At 40.6% G+C, this 23,088-nt stretch overlaps 1 protein-coding gene across 3 annotated transcripts in view; it reads left to right on the top strand.

Annotated features, from left to right (window-relative positions):
* Positions 1 to 23,088, top strand: part of numb (NUMB endocytic adaptor protein) — a 59,645-nt gene that overhangs the window by 21,520 nt on the left and 15,037 nt on the right. For all 3 annotated transcript variants that reach the window (XM_079573318.1, XM_079573316.1, XM_079573317.1), the window contains exons 2-3: positions 11,995 to 12,131; positions 19,218 to 19,292. In XM_079573318.1, the coding sequence (XP_079429444.1) occupies positions 12,006 to 12,131; positions 19,218 to 19,292 (201 nt within the window). In that variant the 5' untranslated portion in view covers positions 11,995 to 12,005. The remainder of the gene's footprint in view (positions 1 to 11,994; positions 12,132 to 19,217; positions 19,293 to 23,088) is intronic.

A 23,088-nucleotide genomic window follows, 5' to 3' on the forward strand; every position in this document is an offset into this window, starting at 1 on the left:
AAACCCAACCGCTGAACTCGTCCCGCCTAAGACACTTCTCTGAGGATTAATCAGTTTTCCATTCCTGGAGAGATTATTGAAATACTGTTGCATCCACAGCCAGCGGTCAAACTCTCTTGGAACACTTTATTTACCGTGGAGTTTTCAGACCTTTTCATTATTTAAGAAGCATTTCAGTCTGGTTTATATTTGAAAAAAAAAAAGAAAAAACATTAAGGCACTGTACTGTACTGTATTTTTGTCTTCTAGTTGTAGAATTAAATTTGCTTAGACCGACAAAGCTTATTTAAATGGATATTTTCCTCAAGTTGTTGCTGTGCATTTTCAGTATCGTCCCATTTTCGTCTCGTTTTCGTTGCCTTTCTTTTACTCTTTTGTGGTTTTTCCTTGCTTTTTTGTCACATATTTGTCGCTTTTTCATTGCTTTTGTTGTCATGTCATTATCAGTTCATTTTCATCTTGTTTTTGTCACTTTTTGGTTGCTTTTTCATCTCATTTTTGCCGCTATTTTGCCGCTTTTCTAAAGAAGTTTTTATTTGAGTAATGCCAAACCTGGATAAAATCTGCTTGGTTTCGATGGGGGTTAAGAAACACAAAAAGAAGTCAAACTTGAACATTATAGAAGTCCTAAGTAGAGTTTGATCCCGCACTGGACAGGTATTTCATCTCGTGTTGTACTAAAAAGGTGGTTTACTTTCCGTGAATGTTTGTAACTTGGTCCAATCATGAGCAGCTCGACCTCCAGTCCAGTGGCATGCGGAGCTGAGAAATGGCTTGGATTGTAAGTTGATGATGTAATGCAGAGGTGATGATGCAATGCAGAGGTAAGGCTTCGGCCCGGAAAACTTGGCCCCTGTTCACTCCAGTTGAAGCAAAATGTAACGTAAGATGCCAAAACAACAACCAACCCTTAATGGTCGGGCATGAGTTACACCTTGAACCGTTTAAAGTCGCGTGTCTCTGCCATTAGACTTGTTCCTGACTTGAAAACAGTTTTGATTAAGAAGAAAATGAATGTCTTGAGCCACGAATTTCTCAATTTGTTTTAAGAAGAGATGCTAGGCTATTTTGGGGGTGCTTTGTACTTTGGCTGATAATGGAAGAGCCTCTAAAAGTGTCATGGTGACCTGGTGGTGCACAATGGAATTACCTTCCTCTTAGTGTATTGCTGCCTTTTTTTTTTTTTTTTCTTGAACCACATTTTCCGAACAATCACAGTAAGGCAGTTTACATTTTCTTATAGCGGTCGACCGTTTTTTCTATGGCCGATTTGCAAGACCGATGTTTTTGACCGATATTTCTGGCCGATTATTCAAATTTCTTATCTATAATCCTGTATATGAGGCTTCTAAACTGTAAAATGTGTTGAACTGTGACTGCGTTTCATTAGGGGCATCAGGCTGATTTATGTAAAACATTCCTGTCCTGGCTTTTTCTGAGTGAAAAAGTGAATGGTCCTTTTTTCTCCAGTGTGACATCAATACAGTCTTAATTTTTTCTTGCAAACTAGACGTTAAAGATCATTTACCAATTAAATCTAAACTAATGTAAAAACACTAAACAAGCATCACTAGACTGTTCAAAGTATCTTTGGCTACATGACAGGCTTTTAGGTTGAATTAATATAAACATCTCACATAAAGTGACAAATAATGTTTGATTAATTATTTCATAAAAGAAAATACAAGCGCTTGCTCCAGCAGTGGCCGATTTTATTCTATTTCTTTAAGTGATCCAGTCATACTTTTTGTCCCAGCCTTGATTGGTTGACGTTAGCATTAGCATCCTGCCGCTAGCTTTAGCATACTGTTGCTAGCCGCGGCATTTTTGCGCCGCAATCAAAAATACAATTGCGGAGGTTAAAACTAAGTGAGCGGATTTTCCAGGTTATGTGCTACCAAAGTAGATGCAGCATATCCATCTTGACTGAGGTTTAGTCGGTCAAACTTGTGTTAAACAGATTTTTTTTCAGACTGATTTTCTTTGAGATGTTTCTCGGCCCCCTGAAGAAGTTGTGGGAGGGTTCATATTAAAGCTCCGACTGAGCCCTTTCCAGTGCAAAATACAGGGAGCCTCTATCACTTCCAAGATGTCAGCTTTTATCTGCTTTAGATCGGAAGATAGCCGGAAGAATTCCCAAATATCAGCCATCAGTTGACCTCTAGAACGTTCTCACAAACATTTACATTGCGATTAGCATGTTTTCTACGCTGTTTTTGTCCTTTTGGCATATTTTTTTAGCATGCCTTGTTATTTGAGAGATTGAAATATGAACTTAAACCAATTGTTTGTTTTTGTCCTAAAATACAGAACCTATAGAAGACGTTTTATGATCTAATTGAAGCCTGTAATTTGCCTTTTTCTGCAACAGTTTTGATCCAATTGTAATTCATTGTGCAGCGCTAAATTACTGTATATTTGTATGTTTTCTCACCCTTAGAAGGCTGCTCTTAATCTGAAGCCCTTGAAATGTCTTTCAGTTCACTTCGCTAGGTTCTCAAGCTTTAGATTTTTACGTTTTCTTGTTGACAATGACAGTTTTCTCATTGACAGCGGCAGTTTTTGATCTACTATTATCAGTCTAAGTAACGTCTCTCTCCCTCAGTGCTCCCTCGTCATCTCCATCGTAATTGCATGTGGGCTGAGCAGCGTAGATTCGATTGTTGTTCCGTATTGCTTTCCAGTATGCATGGTGCTTGTGTAATTGTCCTCATTAGCGCTGGTAGGGAACAGCCACTGATCACCGCAGCAGTCGACCATAAGGGACAGCTCCAACTGGGATCTTAACCAAATCCCTCAGCCCCTCCTCACTTTTGTTAGTCCTCCATTCAGTCGCCTTTGTGTCCAGAAAACTCCTCAAGGCAATCTTTCCCGTGCGCCTTCAAATGATTTACTTTGACGTCGGTGCCACAGTCAGCAAAAATATTTGTGATGACACACCGCATTTTGTCAAACAAGCCTGTTATGTTGTGGGCAAAAAAAAAAAAAAGCCTTTTCTTCGCTGTCAAAACCAGCCCATGAGATTTTGAGCTCTGGTGATTCACTTTGTATTGTAAGCAAAAGTAAATGTTTATTTGCCATTATTTCCATGCAGTATTAAATCCAGTATTTTATTGAGTAAGATAAATGAAGCCTTAAAGAGGACCTTATGTACTGTCAGTGCTACCTGAGCCACAGTTTGAGAAGCTCTGGATTTTGAGTCTCTTGTCATTGGTTTTGAGTCTTTGTGGAACAGCAAACATGTTTAGGAAGACAAACAAACTATTAAGTGTTTCCAGCTTCCAGCCCAGTTAATCTTATTGGAAAGGGGGCATGTTTGACCTTTAATTTGCTCTTAATTATGTTGCGACCTTTCGTTTTCATGGTTCAGCGCTGTCTTGGGGGGGAAATTACACCGCCACCCAACACAGTACTTACTTCAGTGTAATGTTTTTAGTTTAAAAGGAGCACCCCAGGGCACCGTTTTGAGACCGTTTTGAGATTGGATTCTATCTTCCACGTAAAGCTCTTCATAAAACTACATCTTCTTAAAACAGTTCAATTGAATGCATTGGCCACTTCGTCTTCATCACATATTTATCTGTCTTTTGAGTCTCTTTTTTTTTGTTGCATAAGTAAATATTGTAGAGACGCCCACAGCCACTGACTGCAGTGAACTGGACGTCAATACAATATAAGAACTCTCTGTTACGTAAGGAAAACATGCAACAGTATACCAGCCGCTTGGATTTATTCAGTTGTTTTTGCCTCATTCACTTGGAAAGACGCGGCCGATATATCAACAATTAGTTCCACTGGCGTCATCAGTGAATCCATGTGATCCATTTTTGATAAGCCAAGTTAATTTTCTTCAGAATTCATAAGACACGAGTGCATCAAAGGCAAAGTGTTCCAGCCTCTGAATTATTATCTATTTATTGTCTGTTGATATGTTGCTGCACATTTTATAATGATACACTTCAATAGAAAACAAACATTTCATTGTGGCATTCATTCAGACTTTTTTTTTTTTCTTCTTCTGGTTACGCGGCAATGATTTAAACTCTGCTTTTGCTGCTTCATCTTTCCCCCTTAGTCCCTTTGGTTTCTGTCTTTCTGGACGACTGCCAAACGAGCGGCTAGACCCACCTCACATGACCTCCACCCACCTACTCGGCACCGGGACCTTTCCACTCCACTGCAGCCTCGGCTCACCCGCCTGTAGCCCACACCAGGACTGCACTGCTCACCTGCTGCCAACACAGAGTTTACACACAAACTATCATTAACTGTCTTTCCTTTAATCAAGTAAATTAATTCATGTTTTCAATTTGGACGACGCTGTAAAATGGTTAGAACAATAAATAGCAGCTGCTCAGTCAAGGTGGTTTGCGAAAGCTGCAGTACCTTTGATACTGCATGAAGGAGATGGGAAACGTGTGTGAGAAATTGGCCACCCTATAAAATGCACGTATGGGGACTGGGACAAAATATCAGATCAGATTTGGATCGCAAGACTTTTTCCTGCAATACCAAGTATCACTACTTTATCACAACCTTGTGTTAGGAGGCATTTTATCATACACTCCCTTTGTTACAGTTTTTGTTAATAATGCACTTCTCAATCCAAACACTTAACACTCCAAACAATTAATTCATGCTTTTTTTTAATCAGATTTTAAGGCAAGGCTCTTACTTATCAATATTTACTTACTGTATCGCAATACGTATCGGATTGGCCCCTAAGTATTGTGATACGTATCTCGTCCCAGCCCTAGTATCTAATGCAATGTAAGAAACAACAATGCAGATAATTCTGAAGAAAAGCTCCACTTAATAGCTGCATATGGAAAACCATCAATTAAATTAGATCACAGCCTTTGACACAAACGCGCACAAAACTTGTCTGACTGCCCCATCTAAAATAAAACACTGTGTGGCCTTTAAAACAGTCCTCATAACTCAGTAGGGCTAATTGGGAAGCGTCACAATTGCAATTAGATTTGCAATTTGTTTGAAAATCTACATAGGGTTCACATGGAACAAAAACATGTCCAGGAGCATTAACAATTGAGAGTAAAATATGAACTGCTTAACTTTAAAAGAATCACATGCCTTTCAGAAAATGTTTGTACAGGTCTAAACTTCTATAAAACCAAGCTTTATACGAAGGAAAACCCCAACGGACAAGTAATATGCTGTGATTTATTATCTTGCCCAAATAACTGCCGCTCATGTGTGATTAATCTCGTAGCCTTGTATCTCAGTCTTGTTTTGATCCTTTGGTGAAACTCCGTCACTAAAACGGTTGCCTTTCTTGATGTGTATAATACATGTTTATTTTGGTTCTGCGCTGCATGCAGGTTGTAGCCTTAAGTCATCTAAGTGAGAGGAATCACGTTGCTTCACTCTGGGATTATTTAGGTCACGTCGTGTTTGGGCTCGGTGCGGTGCCAGTGACAGCCTGAGTGCTTCCAGCGCGGAGCAAAGAGGAGGAGAAACTCTGCTGCTGCGTCTTGTCTTCTCCGTGAGCCGTATAAAAACATTTGTTGTGGTATATTTTGAGACTGTTGTCAACTTGAATTTATGGTTGTCATATCATAAATGATGAGGATTAAATGTTTAGATGTCATATTTTTTATATTTTCCATGCTTTTGTAAATAGTTTTGGCACTGTAATGTTTGTATTTCATATCTTATCACTTGAAAAAATTCCCTTTAAACATTATGTCCTGCCCTTTTCTGCATTTGCATCAGATGAAGGCTGTAAACCGTCTGTGCATAATAAAGAAGAACTAACCTTTTCGTAGCCCCTCTGGGGGTAATACTAGTGTTAATGGGATGATTGAGGTCTTTCATCTCCCCCGGTGTGTTGCAACTTTCCCTGCACCGGGTTGGAGCCGCCAATGCACACTAATGGAATCACGAAGAAGAAGCTAACAGGCTATCGGGCAAAGCTAACAGCCAAGTTTGAGTGAAAAAATCTAATTTGTGTAATTGGATGTACAATATCCCTCTCTCCCTTTGTCTTTTCTGTCAGTGTATTTACTCTCACGGACAATTAAGGAGTAAAAAAAAACGCAACATGCTACGACACATGTAGTGGCGCTTATGGCCTCTAGGGGCACGAGTTACTTAGTTCTACTTTAATTGAAGGCATTGATATTATAGCTTTTTAGTTTTTGCATCTTTGTCTGGGTTTGCATTTTTGACATTTCAACTCAACTCAATTCAAATTCAACCCTCTTTTATATTTTATAGCATAAAATGCCAGCTCTCACTCACAATCTTCTGCTGTTTCAAGAAATACAAGTAAAAAAGAGGTCGATTTTTGTCGGGAGAAATATCTTAGAGCTGCTTTTTCAGCTACAAAGACTTGTTTGTATAAAAGTAGTTAGGTGCTGAAGGATTGTTATTGACGCATAAATGTCGGCTTGTATAGTGCCCCTGTCCTTGGGTCTGCACAAGCTTTCTAAAAGTTTCCTTTCCAGACACATTGATGAAACAACTCATCCTCATCCTCCACCAACCTATTGCTGAATGAAAGTCTTTTATTAATCATCTTGAGTATAAAGTTTACAATATCTGAGTTATAGTCTTTTAAGTTATTTGTATTTGCTTGGTTGTGAGAGCCCACTTTTCCATATAAGTGACACTGTACCATTTTGAAAGCTATGAATTTGAATCACTTATCAAATTGAAACTTATCTAAATTGTTAGTTTCTCTGGGTGACCTGATTGCTTCCACAGTTTCAAATAGTCCCTTTAGCTCTGACTGAAAGTCCTTGGAAATTGAATTGAATTGGATAAATAACGGCTTTGGCAAGCATTTCAAGTCAGACTACAGAGATCCATTCTTCCTTGTAATTCCCTAAAGGCGTCTTCTAGTACAAAATGCCAGAGCATATTAAGAGGCTTCCAGTAGTTAAAATAGGGAATAGTTTTAGGAGGGTTTTATTCGGGTTACAGAAACATTTCCTGTTAGCTGAAGTACTGAGAGGCATGTTGACTATTACTCTTCTTGTGTAATAGTTGGAAAAACAGCTTTCTTTCTTTCTATCTTGGAAGGAATTTTGAACACAGATTTACTCTTTTGAATACAGCTCTGGAAAATTGAAATTCCAAAAGGCCTGGAAATGTTTCCCTATGTTTGGCCCATCTTTGAAATGCTACTCTTGGATAATCCTTCCGTCATTGTGAGTGGACAGACAGGAGTTTACTTTTCTACTGGGACCCGTATAGCTTTCTAGAACATTAGCCTGGTGGGCATGACTAGACGAGAGGTTGACCAGGGGAAGTGGAGCACCCAGGGGAAACCCATGCAAACTCCACACAGAGAGGTCTCATAAATGACACCAGACAAAACACTTCAAAACAAGTGTCAAGCATTTCTTACTTATATTAATCCAAACTGACTTGAATCTGTTGGTCGCCCTTGACTTGCTTTAGCTTTAGCTTTAGCTGATGAGGTTATAGTCCGGTTCATTATGTTTAGATTTCCACTGCTGTGGGATTTTCATGGAGAGTGTGAAAAACTATATATTTTTGGAAGCCTTATGGTATAAGCTATGAGAAAAACAATGTTTCCATTTGCCCATGTCATTTGGTAAAATTGTGCAATTATACAATTTTTCCATTAGAGTAAATGGGGAGTGCTGGTCGTCGCTCGTGTAACTCCATGAAACATATGACAAGGGTTTCATTGACTTTCTATGTTTTTACTCCCCATATAAATGTTATTATCATTATTGTTGCACCTTTTTTTCATATCAGAGCAAATGGAAATATTGTTTTTTCTGATTGCTTATTTTTTATTTTTTTTTAATGTATGGTGTTGATACTTTCCACAAGAATCCGTCAAAATTACATAGTGAATCGGACTATTAGAGTGAAATGTGAATTCATTTGATAAGTCATCCGAGGCTACTAGTTTGATCATCCCATCTAATCACTGGTACGTTGCTGTTTAGCAGGCGTGCTCTGACCATATGTGGCATTAGCATTAGCATCGAGAAGTGGTTGCTTGGGGACGGGAGCGGCTCCGTTAGCTAGACCTGTCACATTTCTACTCAGATATTGTGATCCACGCAGGCCACATGGAGAAGGAGCCTGAAATGACAAAACAAACAAAACTGCCTCCCAAAGATTAACCATACATGTTATCGCTGGAGAGAGAGAGAGCTACAATGCTGATTAAATTACCCTGATCTCTTATTTTGTGTGACTCAGTTGACTTGTAAAAGGGGTATAATGTCAGATTCATTATACAGTGTTGTCGCTCTATGATTGTTGTTGGTGTTGAGTTGGTGCTCCTCTCCTGCCTCCTCTTCTTTTTCTGACAGCTCAAGTTTGATGTATTGGAGAGCCTTGGGACAGGGATGAAAGCCTTATTGTGTTGTGTCCACACAGCAGCGGCCTGGCTCTGAACGATAACAGGCTCACCTTATGTCCTCTTTACAATCCAGCCTTTTAGCTCAAACTGTTTAACTATGCAAATATGCACCTCTGACAAGTCTACATAACAGAATAGAAAGTATTGCCTGATTGGACTGTCATAATATTTTTTGCAATGGCGTATAATGAGGATAATTAAATAAAGAGACATTTCATAGTAATGCGCTGTATTTATGACATTGCTAGTGGTTAAGTAAAAGACTTGTAATGTTTTCAGTGGCAGTTCTTAAAATGTTGACTGTAAATTATTTGACTGAGCATTTACAATTTGTCTTGATTATTATTTATAACTTAATTAAGATTCAATTTGTCCACCATCTAGATCAGGGGTGCCCAAAGTGCGGCCTGGGACCCAAATGTGGCCCCCTGCTGAGTTGGCACACATCACCGGAGAATGTACGTTTTACTGCAGTTTTGATAATTACAGATGATTATAACCTCCATACCTGAGATTTTGATTTGAGAATAAACTGCATTAAGCTTCTACTCCCAAATAAAGATGTGGTTTCAGCGTTTAAAGCAGTACTAAGTAACTCATGCCCCTAGAGGCCATGAATGCCACTGCAGGTGTCCTAGCATGTTACGGGTTTTTACTCATTACTTGTCCGTGAGAGTAAATACTACGCTCACAGAAAAGACAAAGGGAGCGATATTGTACATCCAATTACACAAATTAGATCATTTTTTTCACTCAAACTTGGCTGTAAATACTGTTTAAGTGCTGCTAGCCCGCAGCTAGCTTTGCCCATTAGCCTGTTAGCTTCTTCTTCGTGATTCCATTAGTGTGTATTGGTGGCTCTAACCCGGTGCTGGAAAAGTTGCAATACACCGGGGGAGATGAAAGACCCCCAATCCTCCCAATAACACTAGTATCACCCCCAGAGGGACTACGATAAGGATTTATTAAGGTAAACAAGTTACTTAATACTGCTTTAAATCTCTGCTAAATGTGCCCAGTTGAATCTTGCATTGCATTGACCACAGCTGTGCAATTCGAGCGTTAAAATGGAAAGACTTGCTTAAAGGCCCTACACCTGGGGGAGCCAATGAATTAAATTGTTAGCTGTGGTCAAAACTCATCTTCCTAACACATTTCAAACACCCGAAGGGACGAGTTTTTTGGCACATTTCCAAATTGCAGGGTCACGTTTCAGGGTGACTGTGACAGATATGCCGGAAGACTAGCATGCAAGTGCATGAAATTGATACAAATGGTTCACAATGAAATGCTCAGTATTTTTCTGCGATTATCTGAGTTCACACTGTACAAAGGAGGACAAAACAAATTTCCAAACTCAGTTATTTGTAGAGGTATAAATTACAGTGTTAGACGGTTTTAATATAGCAACACCCCATGGAGATGGTCTGTTCTGTTGTTTGCTAGCAAGAATATAATAACCTAAATAATTGCAGTCTTAATAGTGCAGCCTTATACTCCAGTTACATCAGTCCAGCCATAATAAACACGTGGACATATTTTGAAAGACGTGGTATTTGCCTCGTCTCAAAGTTTGCACAGAGAGAGTGGATTAACCATCTCTAATCCCACAGATCCTTGTCAGATCAAAAGTGGCTTGGTACAACCTGTTAACGCAATCTCAGTCATCATGAAATTATAAGTCCGACCGCTTTAGCGCCACAGTGCCGTGTTCGTGGCATGTAAGAATTGCACTGGGCAGACGGGGTCCAGACTGTCGGTGACGGATGCACCTCTCACTTTAAATTTGGATCAGCAACTTTTAATTGGCTCTCTGCTTTTTAGTGCCTCTTAATCTCCTGCCAAAGACTGAAAAGACATGCAAGTCCTGTTTGAGGAGAGAGGTTTTTTTCTGCCCAAATTCTTTTTTCTGCTGTGAAACACTGGCAAATTTGCAAGCAGCACTTTCACTTTAGTTCTGGATCAGTGGTTTCTGTCGGTATTTAATAAAACATAGCCTTTTAAAAAAGATGTGGATTTGACAATATATTTGAGAATTCAGTTTCAGAAAAGCAGCATAAAGTTTAAGGACATTTGCTTTGGACTTGTAAAACTTTCTCCTACTAAATATTTATGGCCTGGTGATTATGCTTTGGCTGTCTGGCACCTCATCGTCTTCGCACTTCGAGCAGAATGGTGCTAATTTGTAGATAATCCAAGAGTGCATTTGAACAATCTCTGGCATTAGATTTGCTTCACACTCGGTGCGCACCATGGCTATTTATGAAGTAACATGTATTAAAGTTATGTTAAGACGAATGGAAGGCATGATAAAGTGCTGGTTATTAAGGAAACTGTAGTCAAGCATCTCTGAAGTAAAGTTCACCCAAATCGCAATTAGCCTTTCACAAAGAATGCAATTATTTAGGTCAGTGGATCAAAAGTAGTTAAAAAAAGGTACCAACTAAAAATGTGGTTTTCCAAGCACCATCAGGGCTAGACCAAAGCTAAATTTGGACTAAACAGGTGTAAACTGGGGATAAAATTGATCTAAACCGTGAAGAAATGATGACTGAACCAGATCTAAACCTGTCATGACCAATATTTATTGCAGTTGTGAATTATACATGAAATATCAAAATCAAGTATAACATTTTAGAAGAAGTCAAGAATAGTGACTTTGCTCAAATGTTAAATGTGGCCTTATTATTGCTTCTATCAACATAAATTACAAGTCTAATTGCAATTGCTATTGTTTGAAAACCAGGCTGCTGTAAAGTACAGTTATTTAAAGCAACTTTTTAAGACACCTTTGTGTTTATTTGAGAGAAAAATATTAAATAATTCATTTTAATGTAATGCCAGAACAGCAGAACAGCTCTTTGAATATTAATAGCCTCTTGTGAGTCGTCTCCCGCGATCGCTAGTGATTTACATACCTCCAGAATTAGCCTATAGCAGAGAACATAACTACATATTAATGATGTTTTTAGCCTCTCACCAATCAGCTCCTCTCTGGGATTATTAGCTTGATACACGATTCCTGCTACAGCTCTGGTCTCTGAGGGGCCGGTCTCAGCGAGGCCCGGAGCTTGAGCTGATGTGGTGACAAACATCTGTTCACAGCTGGCTCTGATCCTTCAGGCTTTTACACAGGAATGCCTTCAGGACTGTTCAGGGACTGGCGAACGATAAAAAACTTCTTGTGACCCCTGTTTGACTTCCACTGATCCACTCTTTTGGGGGGTCACGGCCTGAGAAGTTTGGTGACCATGCGTTTCTATCATTATGGTTAGGTGGAAGTCTGCAGTCTGCACTTTACAACAGAAAACAACTTGTGTTTTTGTATCAAGTCAGTGTTTGCAGTGAGTCTATGAAGGTTGACATTTTTATATTATGTTTACATTTAATCGGGTTTCCAGTGGCAGATAGCAACCGCCTTATCAACAGCTTTGTCCTGTCAGGAAATGTACAAACCTCTTATGTTGTCACACTTTCCCGGCAGCTCTGTGAAATCTCACTACGGTGCAACATTATCATTTACTCACTTGCTTTTGAATCCCCCTCAGCCTTTACTTAACCTTTACTGATGCTAATAACCAAACGGTTGATTAATAAACTCCTCTTTTTTGCGCTCTCCTCAGGGGGCTCAGCCATGAACAAGCTACGGCAGAGTTTCCGGCGGAAGAAAGATGTGTACGTCCCCGAGTCGAGCCGACCGCACCAGTGGCAGACAGACGAGGAGGCGGTCCGCAGCGGAAAGTGCAGTTTTGCAGTCAAGGTGACACTCCCCGCCGAACCCGCCCATAGACACATCTGCACTAATAACCACCGCCGCACACACTCAGGACTACACACAGAAAGTTGTGCGATCCCCAAGGACGCTGCAAGTGATTAATCATAGGCGTTCAACCGTCGAGCACAGCTTTCATTACTGGTGCAAGCTAATTTGTGGGAGGCGTGTGCACTATGTTTTCTGCCCGCCGAGACTGTATATTGATAGAATTTATGCAAAGCGTAAAAATGAAGAGTTTTGTAGTGGAAGCTTTTACAAACTTGACTGCCGTAGATGTCACACACAATACGAACATGAAAATAATTCAATCGAGACCATTTTCTCTGTGGACCTTTGCCAGGGAACATTGCCAGGGAGTCTGTTTAAAATGTCTGATGCCGAGTTCTTTTGGCCATCATTTCATCTTTATCTTTCAATGCTTAAATCAACAAAAAATAACCTAAGCTAAGTAACATTCATTGTGTCCACTTGTGTTACTAGTATAACTTTCAATGTTCATCTAGTCAGACCTCCTGGTGTCTGACTAGATGAACCTCGAAAGTTCACCAAAAATGAGTGTTAAAATACAGCATTCAAATGGCAAAGAACACGGGTTGTCGTTTTGGGGGAATGGAGGGTCCTCATGGCATATGTACCTGTTGAGAACGACAGGTCTAACTATATTACTTAGTTTTTACGAAATTGGTGATCACTGCTGATGTCAGCCAGTGAGAGGCTCATGTTGTGAGAGAGGAAGAGAGCGAAGACAGATAGAATCACTCAGAGACACCGATCCAGGTTTTTTGATACCGATACCGGGTTTTTTGAGTATCCGATATTTACCGATGCCAAGAGACTTTCTTAAAAGTGTCTCTCTGAGGGAAAGCTGAATCAACTCTTTTCTCCATTTTAAGACCAATACAGTCATACTTTATTGTCATGATGTTGCAGCTCAATTATCAATTAAATCTATTGATAAACTCTTGGGTAAACATTTAACAAGGATCACAGGACTATTCTACAGTAAATATCCTTGGGTATATGACAGGCTTTAGGTTGCATTAATACTGTATAAACAACTCACATAAAGTGATCCGATCATTACAGTAACTGATCAAATCAGTTATTTCTTAATTTAAAATACAAACACTTGGCTTCAGTAGTGGTTATTTTATTTTATTGGGCTACTTTAGGTGTTTGTACCATAGTTTCTGTCCCAGCCTTGATAAGTTTTTGTTAGTATTAGCATGCTCCCGCTAGCTTTAGCATACTGATGCTAATGCAATCCAACATACATTAAAACTAACATTAAAACTAACTCAATGGTTGTATTCTTTAAAATGATATACTGCATGCCCATATTCGCTTAGATTTAGGTGGTAAAAGGTGAGTTTTTACGGTGTTAAGAGCCAAAACTGGTATCGGTTCAGTATCAAATATTTGTAGCCCATATCGTATTTTTTTTTAGTATCGATGCATCCCTACACTCATATGTGTGCAAATTAAAGACAACACCTCTCCAGATACATTTTTTGATGATGATGTTAGTTCATCAGGAGTATGGATGTCCCTGAGCCACTAACCAGTTTTGCATGTTCCTTGATTGAACACTTTGGCTTGGCGTTTTTTCTTTTTGCCTTTCCTGTCATCACCCTCTGGCACCACTTGATTACTTCATTATTCTTGTCTTTTTATGCCTTACTTATTAAGAGATGTTGTACTCAGCAAGCATTCTTGTTTGAGCATAATATTAAGCAAATTCATAAAACAGGCCTCCTTTTCCCCCCCACAATTCACAAAGACAAATGTTTTCCTGAATAAAGCTCAAAGACACATCTCTAAAAAGCTCGTAGCATCCAAGGGATAGTTCAGTAATTCACGAGCAAAGCCGCCCCGCTGTGTGAGTAATGGACTGGATGCTTCACACTATTTAGCCAACACAAACCGCTCACTTTGCAAACAGAAGCGCCACGGTACACTTCCTACGATCTCCCCGGTCTCACCGCGGCAGCAGAAGTGAAAAACTGCACAGATGAACTGAGATTGTTTACCAGTAGATGTAGTCACGCAGTGTCCTTCAGCAAACCTTTGAATTGACTCCAATGTGAACTGAAAGTGTCTCTGCAAGTTAGACGGGAGATGCAGACAGGTGGACTTTGATGTTTTTGTTCTCACACAATCGACAAATGTGGAGTCAGTGCAACGATGGTAACGCGTTGTCTAACCTGCACTACAGGGACGCGCGATCAATAGCAACTGAAACCACAATTTATATTAATGAAGCATGCAATTATTTAGATATTCAATATTCTTTGCCAACAACAAAATAGACTCTCTCCATGGGGTTTGCAATCAGCTCTTAGATCCAGTAGGTCATCAACAATTGTCCTTTCCGCATCGGAGTCAATAATTTGCTTGTAATTGTCAGTAAAACCAAGGGTCTACTCATAACAATTGATTTGTTGGTGTATTACGCGTCCCTCTCCTCATCTGCTCCGCTCAAACAGTTTTTCCTACATGCTTCAGTTTCCCTCTGTGCTGGTGCAACCTACCCTGCTGCCCCACTGCCTCCCTCCCCCTTTCCCTCTCTCTCCCCTGGCTCGCTGGCTGCCTGACAGAGCCTGCTGCTGGTGCTCAGTTGGTCTGTGCGGCTGTAGCGAAACGATCCTCGCCCCAGAGTAAAGAGGGGAAGAGAGGGAAGTCCGGTCAAAGAAAAACGGCATTCGGGGCAATGCTTTTCACACAGAGTCAATTGAGCTTTTTAACAGCGTTGCTTGGAGCTGGCCACTTCCACAGACTGGGCTTTTGTTTCTGGCTTGTTAAGTAACATTAGTGTTCATTTGCATGCACTTGTCATTTGAGCGCAGTACAAGGACATGCTGGAAAGTGGAGATAATTGGTCTTTGTATGAACTGTATGCTGATAAACATGTCTAGTTTGAACAACATCAAATTTATGTCCAAAAAGGCTAAACCTTAGATTAGATAGAAAAGCTGTTCATACTTAAGCTGATTTCTGTGTTGATTCATTGCTTGATTGATCGATTTTCCTCATTATTCTGATCGGTGCTATCCAAATAGACTATTCTCATTTTCATTGTTGATTCCATTATCCCCATTCCTGATTATCTGCTCATGCACTCCCTTTGTTCCCTGTCTAAGCTTAATCAGAAGTCTGCTGCCTCTATGTATTTTGCAACACACTATAGCGATAATGATCGTGTCTAATGGGCTGAATTTACATAGTCATACAGTATGTATGAAATATTATTGTGGGCCTTTTCATAGATCTCTGCAGCAGATTGACTGCACTTGCTACATGAAATGTGTCTTGAATATTTAGCAGGGTTCATTTTTCCCAGACATTTTTCTTTGCGATGCTATGAATTAATTCCTCAAATCCCTCTGGATTACACCCAGTCAGCCTTCTATCGGGAAGCTCGCTCCCGTAAATGGATAACGACATGATATTTAAAACATGCTCACATGAAATGCTGTTGTTATTGTAAAATGTAAGCAGTGGACTGTGTTCTGTATAGGCCCACAGGATGATAGTGCATCATTAGGCCATTAGGTAGGAAAATGGTAATTTATTTAGTATAAACCTGTATTACAATGAATTAGAATAAATAAAATAAAATACATTCTAAATTGAACACCCTCGAGGGATTCTGCTGCTCAGATTGTAGCAGTTGCACCAATTGCGAAGAAACTCTACTAAAATTTGAAGTGTAGACTGTGCTTTTGCTTTCTTTTGAAGAAATATAAAGTTTATCTTTATTATGGTGCACCCTTCAACAGTGTGATGTAGGGCTGACACGCCCGAAACGTCACATGTGGTGCAAGAAATAAAATAACTTTCTTGGGAGCTATCAAGCTGTGCAAAGTCATCTTCATTATTCCACCCTTCAACAGTAAAACTCACAATAAACAATGGGGACGAACAATATATCAACAATTACTTTTTTTTAAATTGCAATATTAGGTGTGAAAAATCCCTTTTGCCAGAATCCTCCCAAAAGCCTTTGAAAATGTGCAAAATGTAGTTTTAATAAGTTTCCCAATTTAGTTCAATTTTATCTTTGGTTTGGTTGTGATTTAGCATTTAGTTACTCTTATTTTGACACTAAATAATTGACTCAGACCTGAACTTAAACAGCCACATAAAAGCAATAATATCAGCAGGTTAGACTTTTGTAAGGGCTGCTCACTGTCAGACGGCTGCAGTACATCCAGAACGCTGCTGCTCTAGTCCTGACAAGAACCAGGAAACACGACCATATTAGTCCAGTACTCCGGTCTCTGCACTGGCTTCCTGTCATTCAGAGAATAGAATTTAAAACAGCTCTTCTTGTGCACAACTGACATGTTACAGCCACATGAACCATCTCGGGCCCTAAGAACTTCAGGGAGGGGTCTCCTGGTGGTTCCCAGAGTCAGGACTAAACACGGTTTCAGTTTCCTGCAGCTTAAATCTGTAACAGTCTGATGAGGATGTGAGACAGGCCTCAACTCTGACAATGTTCAAACCTAGGCTGAAAACGGTTCTTGCCTTTTACTGTAATTGATAAATTTTTATGTTGATGTTTTCTTGTGATTTTATGCAACTGTGAAGCACTTTGAATTGCCTTGTGTATGAATTGTGCTCTACAAATAAACTTGCCTCGCCTAAATAACATATTTTTAGAAATATCAAATTTTGTGTGTCATTTTGCCCAGCCCTTCATTTCATAAACCTGCTGCGTATCTCGTCTTAAGTTAATAAGTATCCGTGACAGCCCTTAACTGCTGCCTCTTTCCACTCCCTGGCCACTTCTGCCAGCTCAGTGCTCACTTCCCTTGTATTTCTGTGCACGTCTCTCCAGTCTCTTACGTACAACATCGCTTTATCCACGACATTAGAGAGTGACTCATCTGTGGCGTCACACTCTTAGAATAGCAGGGGCTCCTGGGTGAGGTTATCGCTGGCTCCTTGTGTTGTATCGTTGAGGAAAAGGGTAAGGACTTCCTCCCGACGCGCTCTGCACAATAGTCCCGGGACAGTCGGGGTCGTGCTTTGCAGTGACACTGAACAGAACGGGGCAACACCGGAGGGACAGGGGGGGAAAGGAGGAGGGAGACTTTCCACATAATCATTTAGCAGCGGTCAGGTCATATTGGACAGGCTATTTATCATGTCTGCTAATATATAAAATGGGGACAGACTTTTAGGCTTTGCTCAAACAAAAAAACGAACTATTGCACGGTTGTCTCTTAGGTTTGCCGTACTATTATTTCCCTATTCAGCTTTTGCATTGTAGGACTTTTTCTCCCTTCTCTTTCCACTTCATTTTGACAGCATCTTTCTCCTTCCTAATTGGTTTGTAGCTTTAATTTGTTAATTTTCTGTATAGCTACATCCAACATGCATCTGTCATTTTTACATATAGGAAACTCCTCACTCATGGCACTGATTGAAGGATAAAGTCAAAACATGCAGAGACAAATTAAATTTCGACACTGGGATAAAGAGTTCTTTTGTTGTTTGTTGTTCTTTTGTTGTATAAATGCTTTACTTTGCCACTTGTTCGTCAGAAACTGAGATCAAATATCACTTTCTTCTTTTTTGATAATTTACTGCTGCAACAGGATTTTTAATTAATCTGTCCTTGTACCTCCTGGTTATCTTGGGAGTTGTTTCTGCATAAACATCCCGCACTAATCATTCAGCTCGTGCCAAAAGAGTCCAGCTCTTTTTTGTTCTCGGTGCTAACGGGATGGTAAATGATGGTGCAGTTTTCAATATAGGAGGCCTCATCTGTAAAATCCCTGTTTGTTTAGAGCCACCAGCTGCTTCACCTGAGCACGTCTAATGAGCCACTCTGCTCTCAGCTGGGTCCCACAACAATGTCTAATACGTCTCCACCAACACACGGCTAGCATTGCTATTTCTTGCTGCATGTACAGCGGGAACCATATGTTTACATACACTTTATAAAAAGATAAAAAGAGACATTTGCATTTTTTCTCACTGTCTGACATGGAAGCAGGATTTTTTTTTTTAGTTGGGTCAATTAGAATTATTAAAAATATTTCTAATACCAAATGGCAGAAGAAGAATTTTAGAAATGTATTTGTTGCTTTTTACAAAGTCAGAAGTTTACATACACTAAGATTAAGAGGGTACTCTGACAGGAAGAAGTTCTTACTCCAAAACAAACCAAAAAAAAATAGGAAATTGGAGTGGCCATAATGACCATTGTCATGCTAGGGGGAAAAGGGGGGAATCTTGCAAGCTTGAGAACACCATCCCGACTGTGAAATACGGGGGTGGCAGCATCATGCTGTGGGGTTGTTTTGCTGCAGGAGGGACTGGTGCACTTCATAAAATAGATGACATCATGAAGAAAGAACACCATGTGGAAATATTAGAGAAGCATCTCAAGACATCAGCCAGGAAGTTAAAGCTTTGGCGCAGATGGGTCTTCCAAATGGACAATGACCCAAAGCATACGGCCAATACTGGTTACAAAGTGGCTTAAGGAAATAAAGTCAATGTTCTGAAGTGGTCATCACAAAGTCCTGATCCCAATCCAGTTGAAAATGTATGGGCAGAGCTGAAAAGGCATGTGCAAGGTGGCTACAAATGTGGCTCAGTTTCGCCAGTTCTGTTTGGACGAATGGACCAAAACGCCAACTATTGTGAGAAGCTTGTGGAAGGAAATCCAAAACGTTTGACCAAAGTTACACAGTTTAAAGGCAATGCTACCAAATGTTAATGAAATGTCTGTAAACTTTTGGTTTTGTAAAAAGTGATAAAACTATTGTAGAAAATTCTATCTCTCATTCTTCTGGAATTTGACAAATGAAGTTGTCTTAGTGTTTTGGCCTGGAAAAGTAAAAACGCAAGTATCCACTGTGGATTTACCACTTCCAAATTAATCTTCCAAAGGTAAATTAATTAGCAGTTCTACTTTATCAAGGGATTTGTATTCAATTAAACTCCTAATCTAATTTACGATTGTCTTTCATTTGATGCTAAGCGCAGATCGCCCCCGGTTACTGTATAAGCCCCACATCACTGACTGCTTTATCTCCCTCTTGTGCCTTGCAGTACCTGGGACACGTGGAGGTGGAGGAGTCCCGGGGCATGCACATCTGTGAAGACGCGGTGAAGCGCCTCAAGACGGTAGGTCCCAGTAGGAAACCCCTCCATCTGTAGCGGGACGTCCCCCCCCCCCCCCCTTGCCTCCTCCGTCCTCTTCTGTTTTCTTTCTCACTAACAAAAACAGTAGACTTCTGTGAAAGCCCTGGATCTGTCACATCGAGTTGTAGCTTTTTGTTCTTTCTTTGTAGGATTTCTCTTTTCATCCCCGCCTCTTAAGTGTCTGACTTTTTTTTTTTTTTTTTGCCAAAGACAGTAGAACGGCGGACAGTAGAGCCTCGCAATAGTGACTGGAAAATCCTTCTTTTTTTTTTTTTTGGCCCATTGACTCCTGTTTTGGGAAAGAACTGATTCAGTCATTCACTGCATTCATTATTTGTGAGATATTCTTTTCTGATCTCCTTTGGATGGCAGCTCAGAGTCCTGCCCTGAGCTTGAAAGACACATCAAAGCCGTGTTTGAAGAATAAAGGGTGTAGAGACATTGACATTAGCCGAAAAGAAGTGCTACAATCAATTTAGTGCTCTGGAAAGTTCAGCTGTACTTTATGAATCATCCTCACCAGCTAATAACTTTATATGAGGCATTAATCCCTTCTCTTTTGTTGTTAATTTTCAGATAAATTAACAATCGCACAGTAACGCCACTGTAGTACATTTGATCAGTGGTAATTAATTTAAACGCCTTGTTCCACTCAGCTGCCACTTATTGGACTTTGTAGCAGGGATAACAAAGCAAACAACTAAAAATAAATGAGTGCTTGCTACATATGCTAACCTATAAGTGGAAAATAATAAGGACTGGTTACAGCTGCCTTATACATGCTGTTTGATGTGTTTTTCAAATGTGGTCCCATGTTCCCAGAGGCTCTACTTTTGTTTCTACTGTCTAGGGCCTCCACCCTGGACTCCGTCAGACCACATGTAAGGGGCGGGGGGCACTGTCCTGTTGTCCACATCTGTTCCTTCCTATAGCGCTTCTCGTAACACCCTGTAGCCGGAGAAGACAGGCCGACTTGTACTTCCTGCTGCCGCCGCCGATTCCTGAAGTGTTACACAAAAGAAGCAAATTCTAGGTTCAGGGGAAGTGAACGGGATGGAGGGCAGTGGCTTTTTCCATTTAGCGTGTTGTTGTTGTGGACGAGGACTCCACCCAAGACTCACTCCACTCAGTCCAATCATACCTTTTCTGGTTTCATCTAAGTCTTGGTTTGGACAGATTCTCATCCTGGTTTAAACGTGCTTTTGTCCACTATTAACTTTGCATTGATCTCGATTTGGTGAAGATTTAGTCCAATGGTCCAGAACGAGAAAGGTTTATGAGCCAATTCACAAATAATGAAAGCATTGTTCATAGGAGTTCTTTACCAAAAATTACAATTTTTTGACTCGTAATCAGCATTTAGTTGAAAAACAGTTATTTGTTGGCTTGCTTCATATTACACTTTATCCTCACATGTCCAAAATTCAGTGACAGCCATTGGCGTTAACTGACAATAGAAAGGCATATGGCTATAACAGCTTTTTTACGTGGCACCAAATGATGTATCAACAATGCAAACCAAAGCAGCGGTGCCTCCGCCCCCAAACTAAACCTTCGGGAACACTTGTAATACAACACACAACACATAACAGGCGGAGATGAGTTCATTATAATTTCGAAACAGTTGTTTTGTGCGATGTTTTGTCGACAGAGCGAGACATCCAGAGATCAACCCAAAGGCAAAATCCAGTCACCCACCCATCCGGTTGGGTCGTGTGCCCAAATCACACTGCACCAGCCTCTTATTGCTCCTCCTGCAGGTGGTGGGTCCTCGGAGGGACGGCCTCACGATTAAACAGGCCTGTTGGTCTCTCATAAGGGGCTTCTGAACCACTCTTTGTCTGACCCGTCAACTAGGACCTGTTTGCCATGGGAGACCCTCCCAAGGGCACGAAACCCTGACAACACCGCTCCTGGGATCATTCGGGTGCTCAAACCTCTCCACCACATTAAGGTGGCGGTTCCAGGAGGAGACGCAAAATACAGGCGCCAAATAGCCGTGATTTATAAATCCACTCAGAGCCGTGGGAAGATATTATAGCTAGGGGGCGCTGAGGGACAAAATTGACCCCAAAAACGCTTTTTCCGTGCATATTTCCTATCAATTCATATTGCCTGCAGTTTGCAAATTATCCACCAGGGGGTGCTGCAGCGCCCTCAGCACCCTGGGTTCCCACGGCCTTGAATCCACTTAATTTTGCCTCGTTCGGACATTTCTTTAGAGGAATATTTATTTGTCCAGTTTAGTTGAGCCTGCACTTCTGATAAGCTGGAACTGGAATATTGACATTGCCCATGCGCGGTTACATTAGCGGTTTACTTTTGAGACACAGGAGGGTTGTTGTACGTCAGATTTTGGCTGGCTGATCATTCTGTCAGTCACACCAATCATGTGTGCGTCCTGACAAGAGAGGGGTACCTGAATCTGTAGAGCAGGCCCAAAGAAGGAGCAGCTCGCCAGGGGTGTTTAAGGTACTTTTTGAGTAGGAAATTACATTAACACTATAAGCTACACACTACACATTATAAGCAATTCAACTCTATATTATACAAATAAATTACAAATTAAATATACTGTTTTAAGACATTTTACACTTGCACTTACTTCATTTGGCCAGGGCTAACAGAGAAGGCGTGTTCAAGGGTCAACACAGGAATGTTTTGCATGTAAAATAGATCACATGCAAGCAGATACATTATTTAAATTGAGCTTGGAAAAACTGGTTTGTACTCCTCACCAAACAGGATAGTGAACACTGCAAAAATTAAATTGCATTCTGTTTGGCCTGAAAGTGCCACTTGAAGCTCCATACGTCATATGTGAAATCATAAATCAGAGAGTGGTATTTGAATTGATGCAAATGCCATTGTTTCTGAGATATTGTAGTCCTATTTTCTCCCCGAGCTGACTAGAAGCTGTAGGGACCGGACATACACACTTTTTTTTATTAGGATTATCACGTCGTCATCGCTCTCGGGAAAGCATCCAATTTCAAGTTAGAAAAGGTTTGGAGGCAGCAGCACATTGGGTGACTCAGACTTGATTGAGAATCCACTCCCCGCTCCCCTCTTCATATTGTTATCTGTACCCATTCGTCCTGGTTCATTATTTAAGGAGTCAAGGGCATTTAGTCATTCACACGTCACACTTGAGGAGCTGGTAATGAGTTTGTTCATTTGAGCTTTAAAAAACGGTGCCCTAAATTAACCAAGAGATCAGCTTATTATGTTTATTTACAGGGAATGAACTAATTCACTTCACAATGCTGAAGAGAATAGAAAACAAATGGTTGACTCTCAGGTGGCTTGTTGGTAAATTGTGCTTGTGATTGAATTTGGAAACTTTGGCAGCTCGACCATTCCAAGGTGTACTCCGCCTAAGGCCCAAAGTTAACAGCATAGGCTCCTCTACACGACTACCCTCAAAGAACTTGAACTTGAACATTGTGCTCTTTGATGATGGCCACATGGTACGACCAGAGCTTGAGGCGCTGGATCTGATTGAGTTACTGCTTGTGAAACCCCGTCCTGTCAGGGGGAGAGGAGCGTGCGTGTGTGTGTGTGTGTGGGTGTGTGTGCGTGTGTGTGTCTGCTGCCGTCCCACCGTGACCTGACCCAACCTAATGATATTTACTCCGCTCTTCTGCTTCCTCTGTCTGTGCAAATCCAATTCGGCGCCAATTCATCCGTACTGAATCAATGTATTTTAAACGGTCTTTATATGAAGACCAAGAATGCTTCATTTTACCGCATGTTTTCCCCTAATCAGGTTTGGAGC

The sequence above is a fragment of the Gobius niger genome (genome assembly GCF_951799975.1).
Source record: "Gobius niger genome assembly, chromosome: 16".
Taxonomy (NCBI): domain Eukaryota; kingdom Metazoa; phylum Chordata; class Actinopteri; order Gobiiformes; family Gobiidae; genus Gobius; species Gobius niger.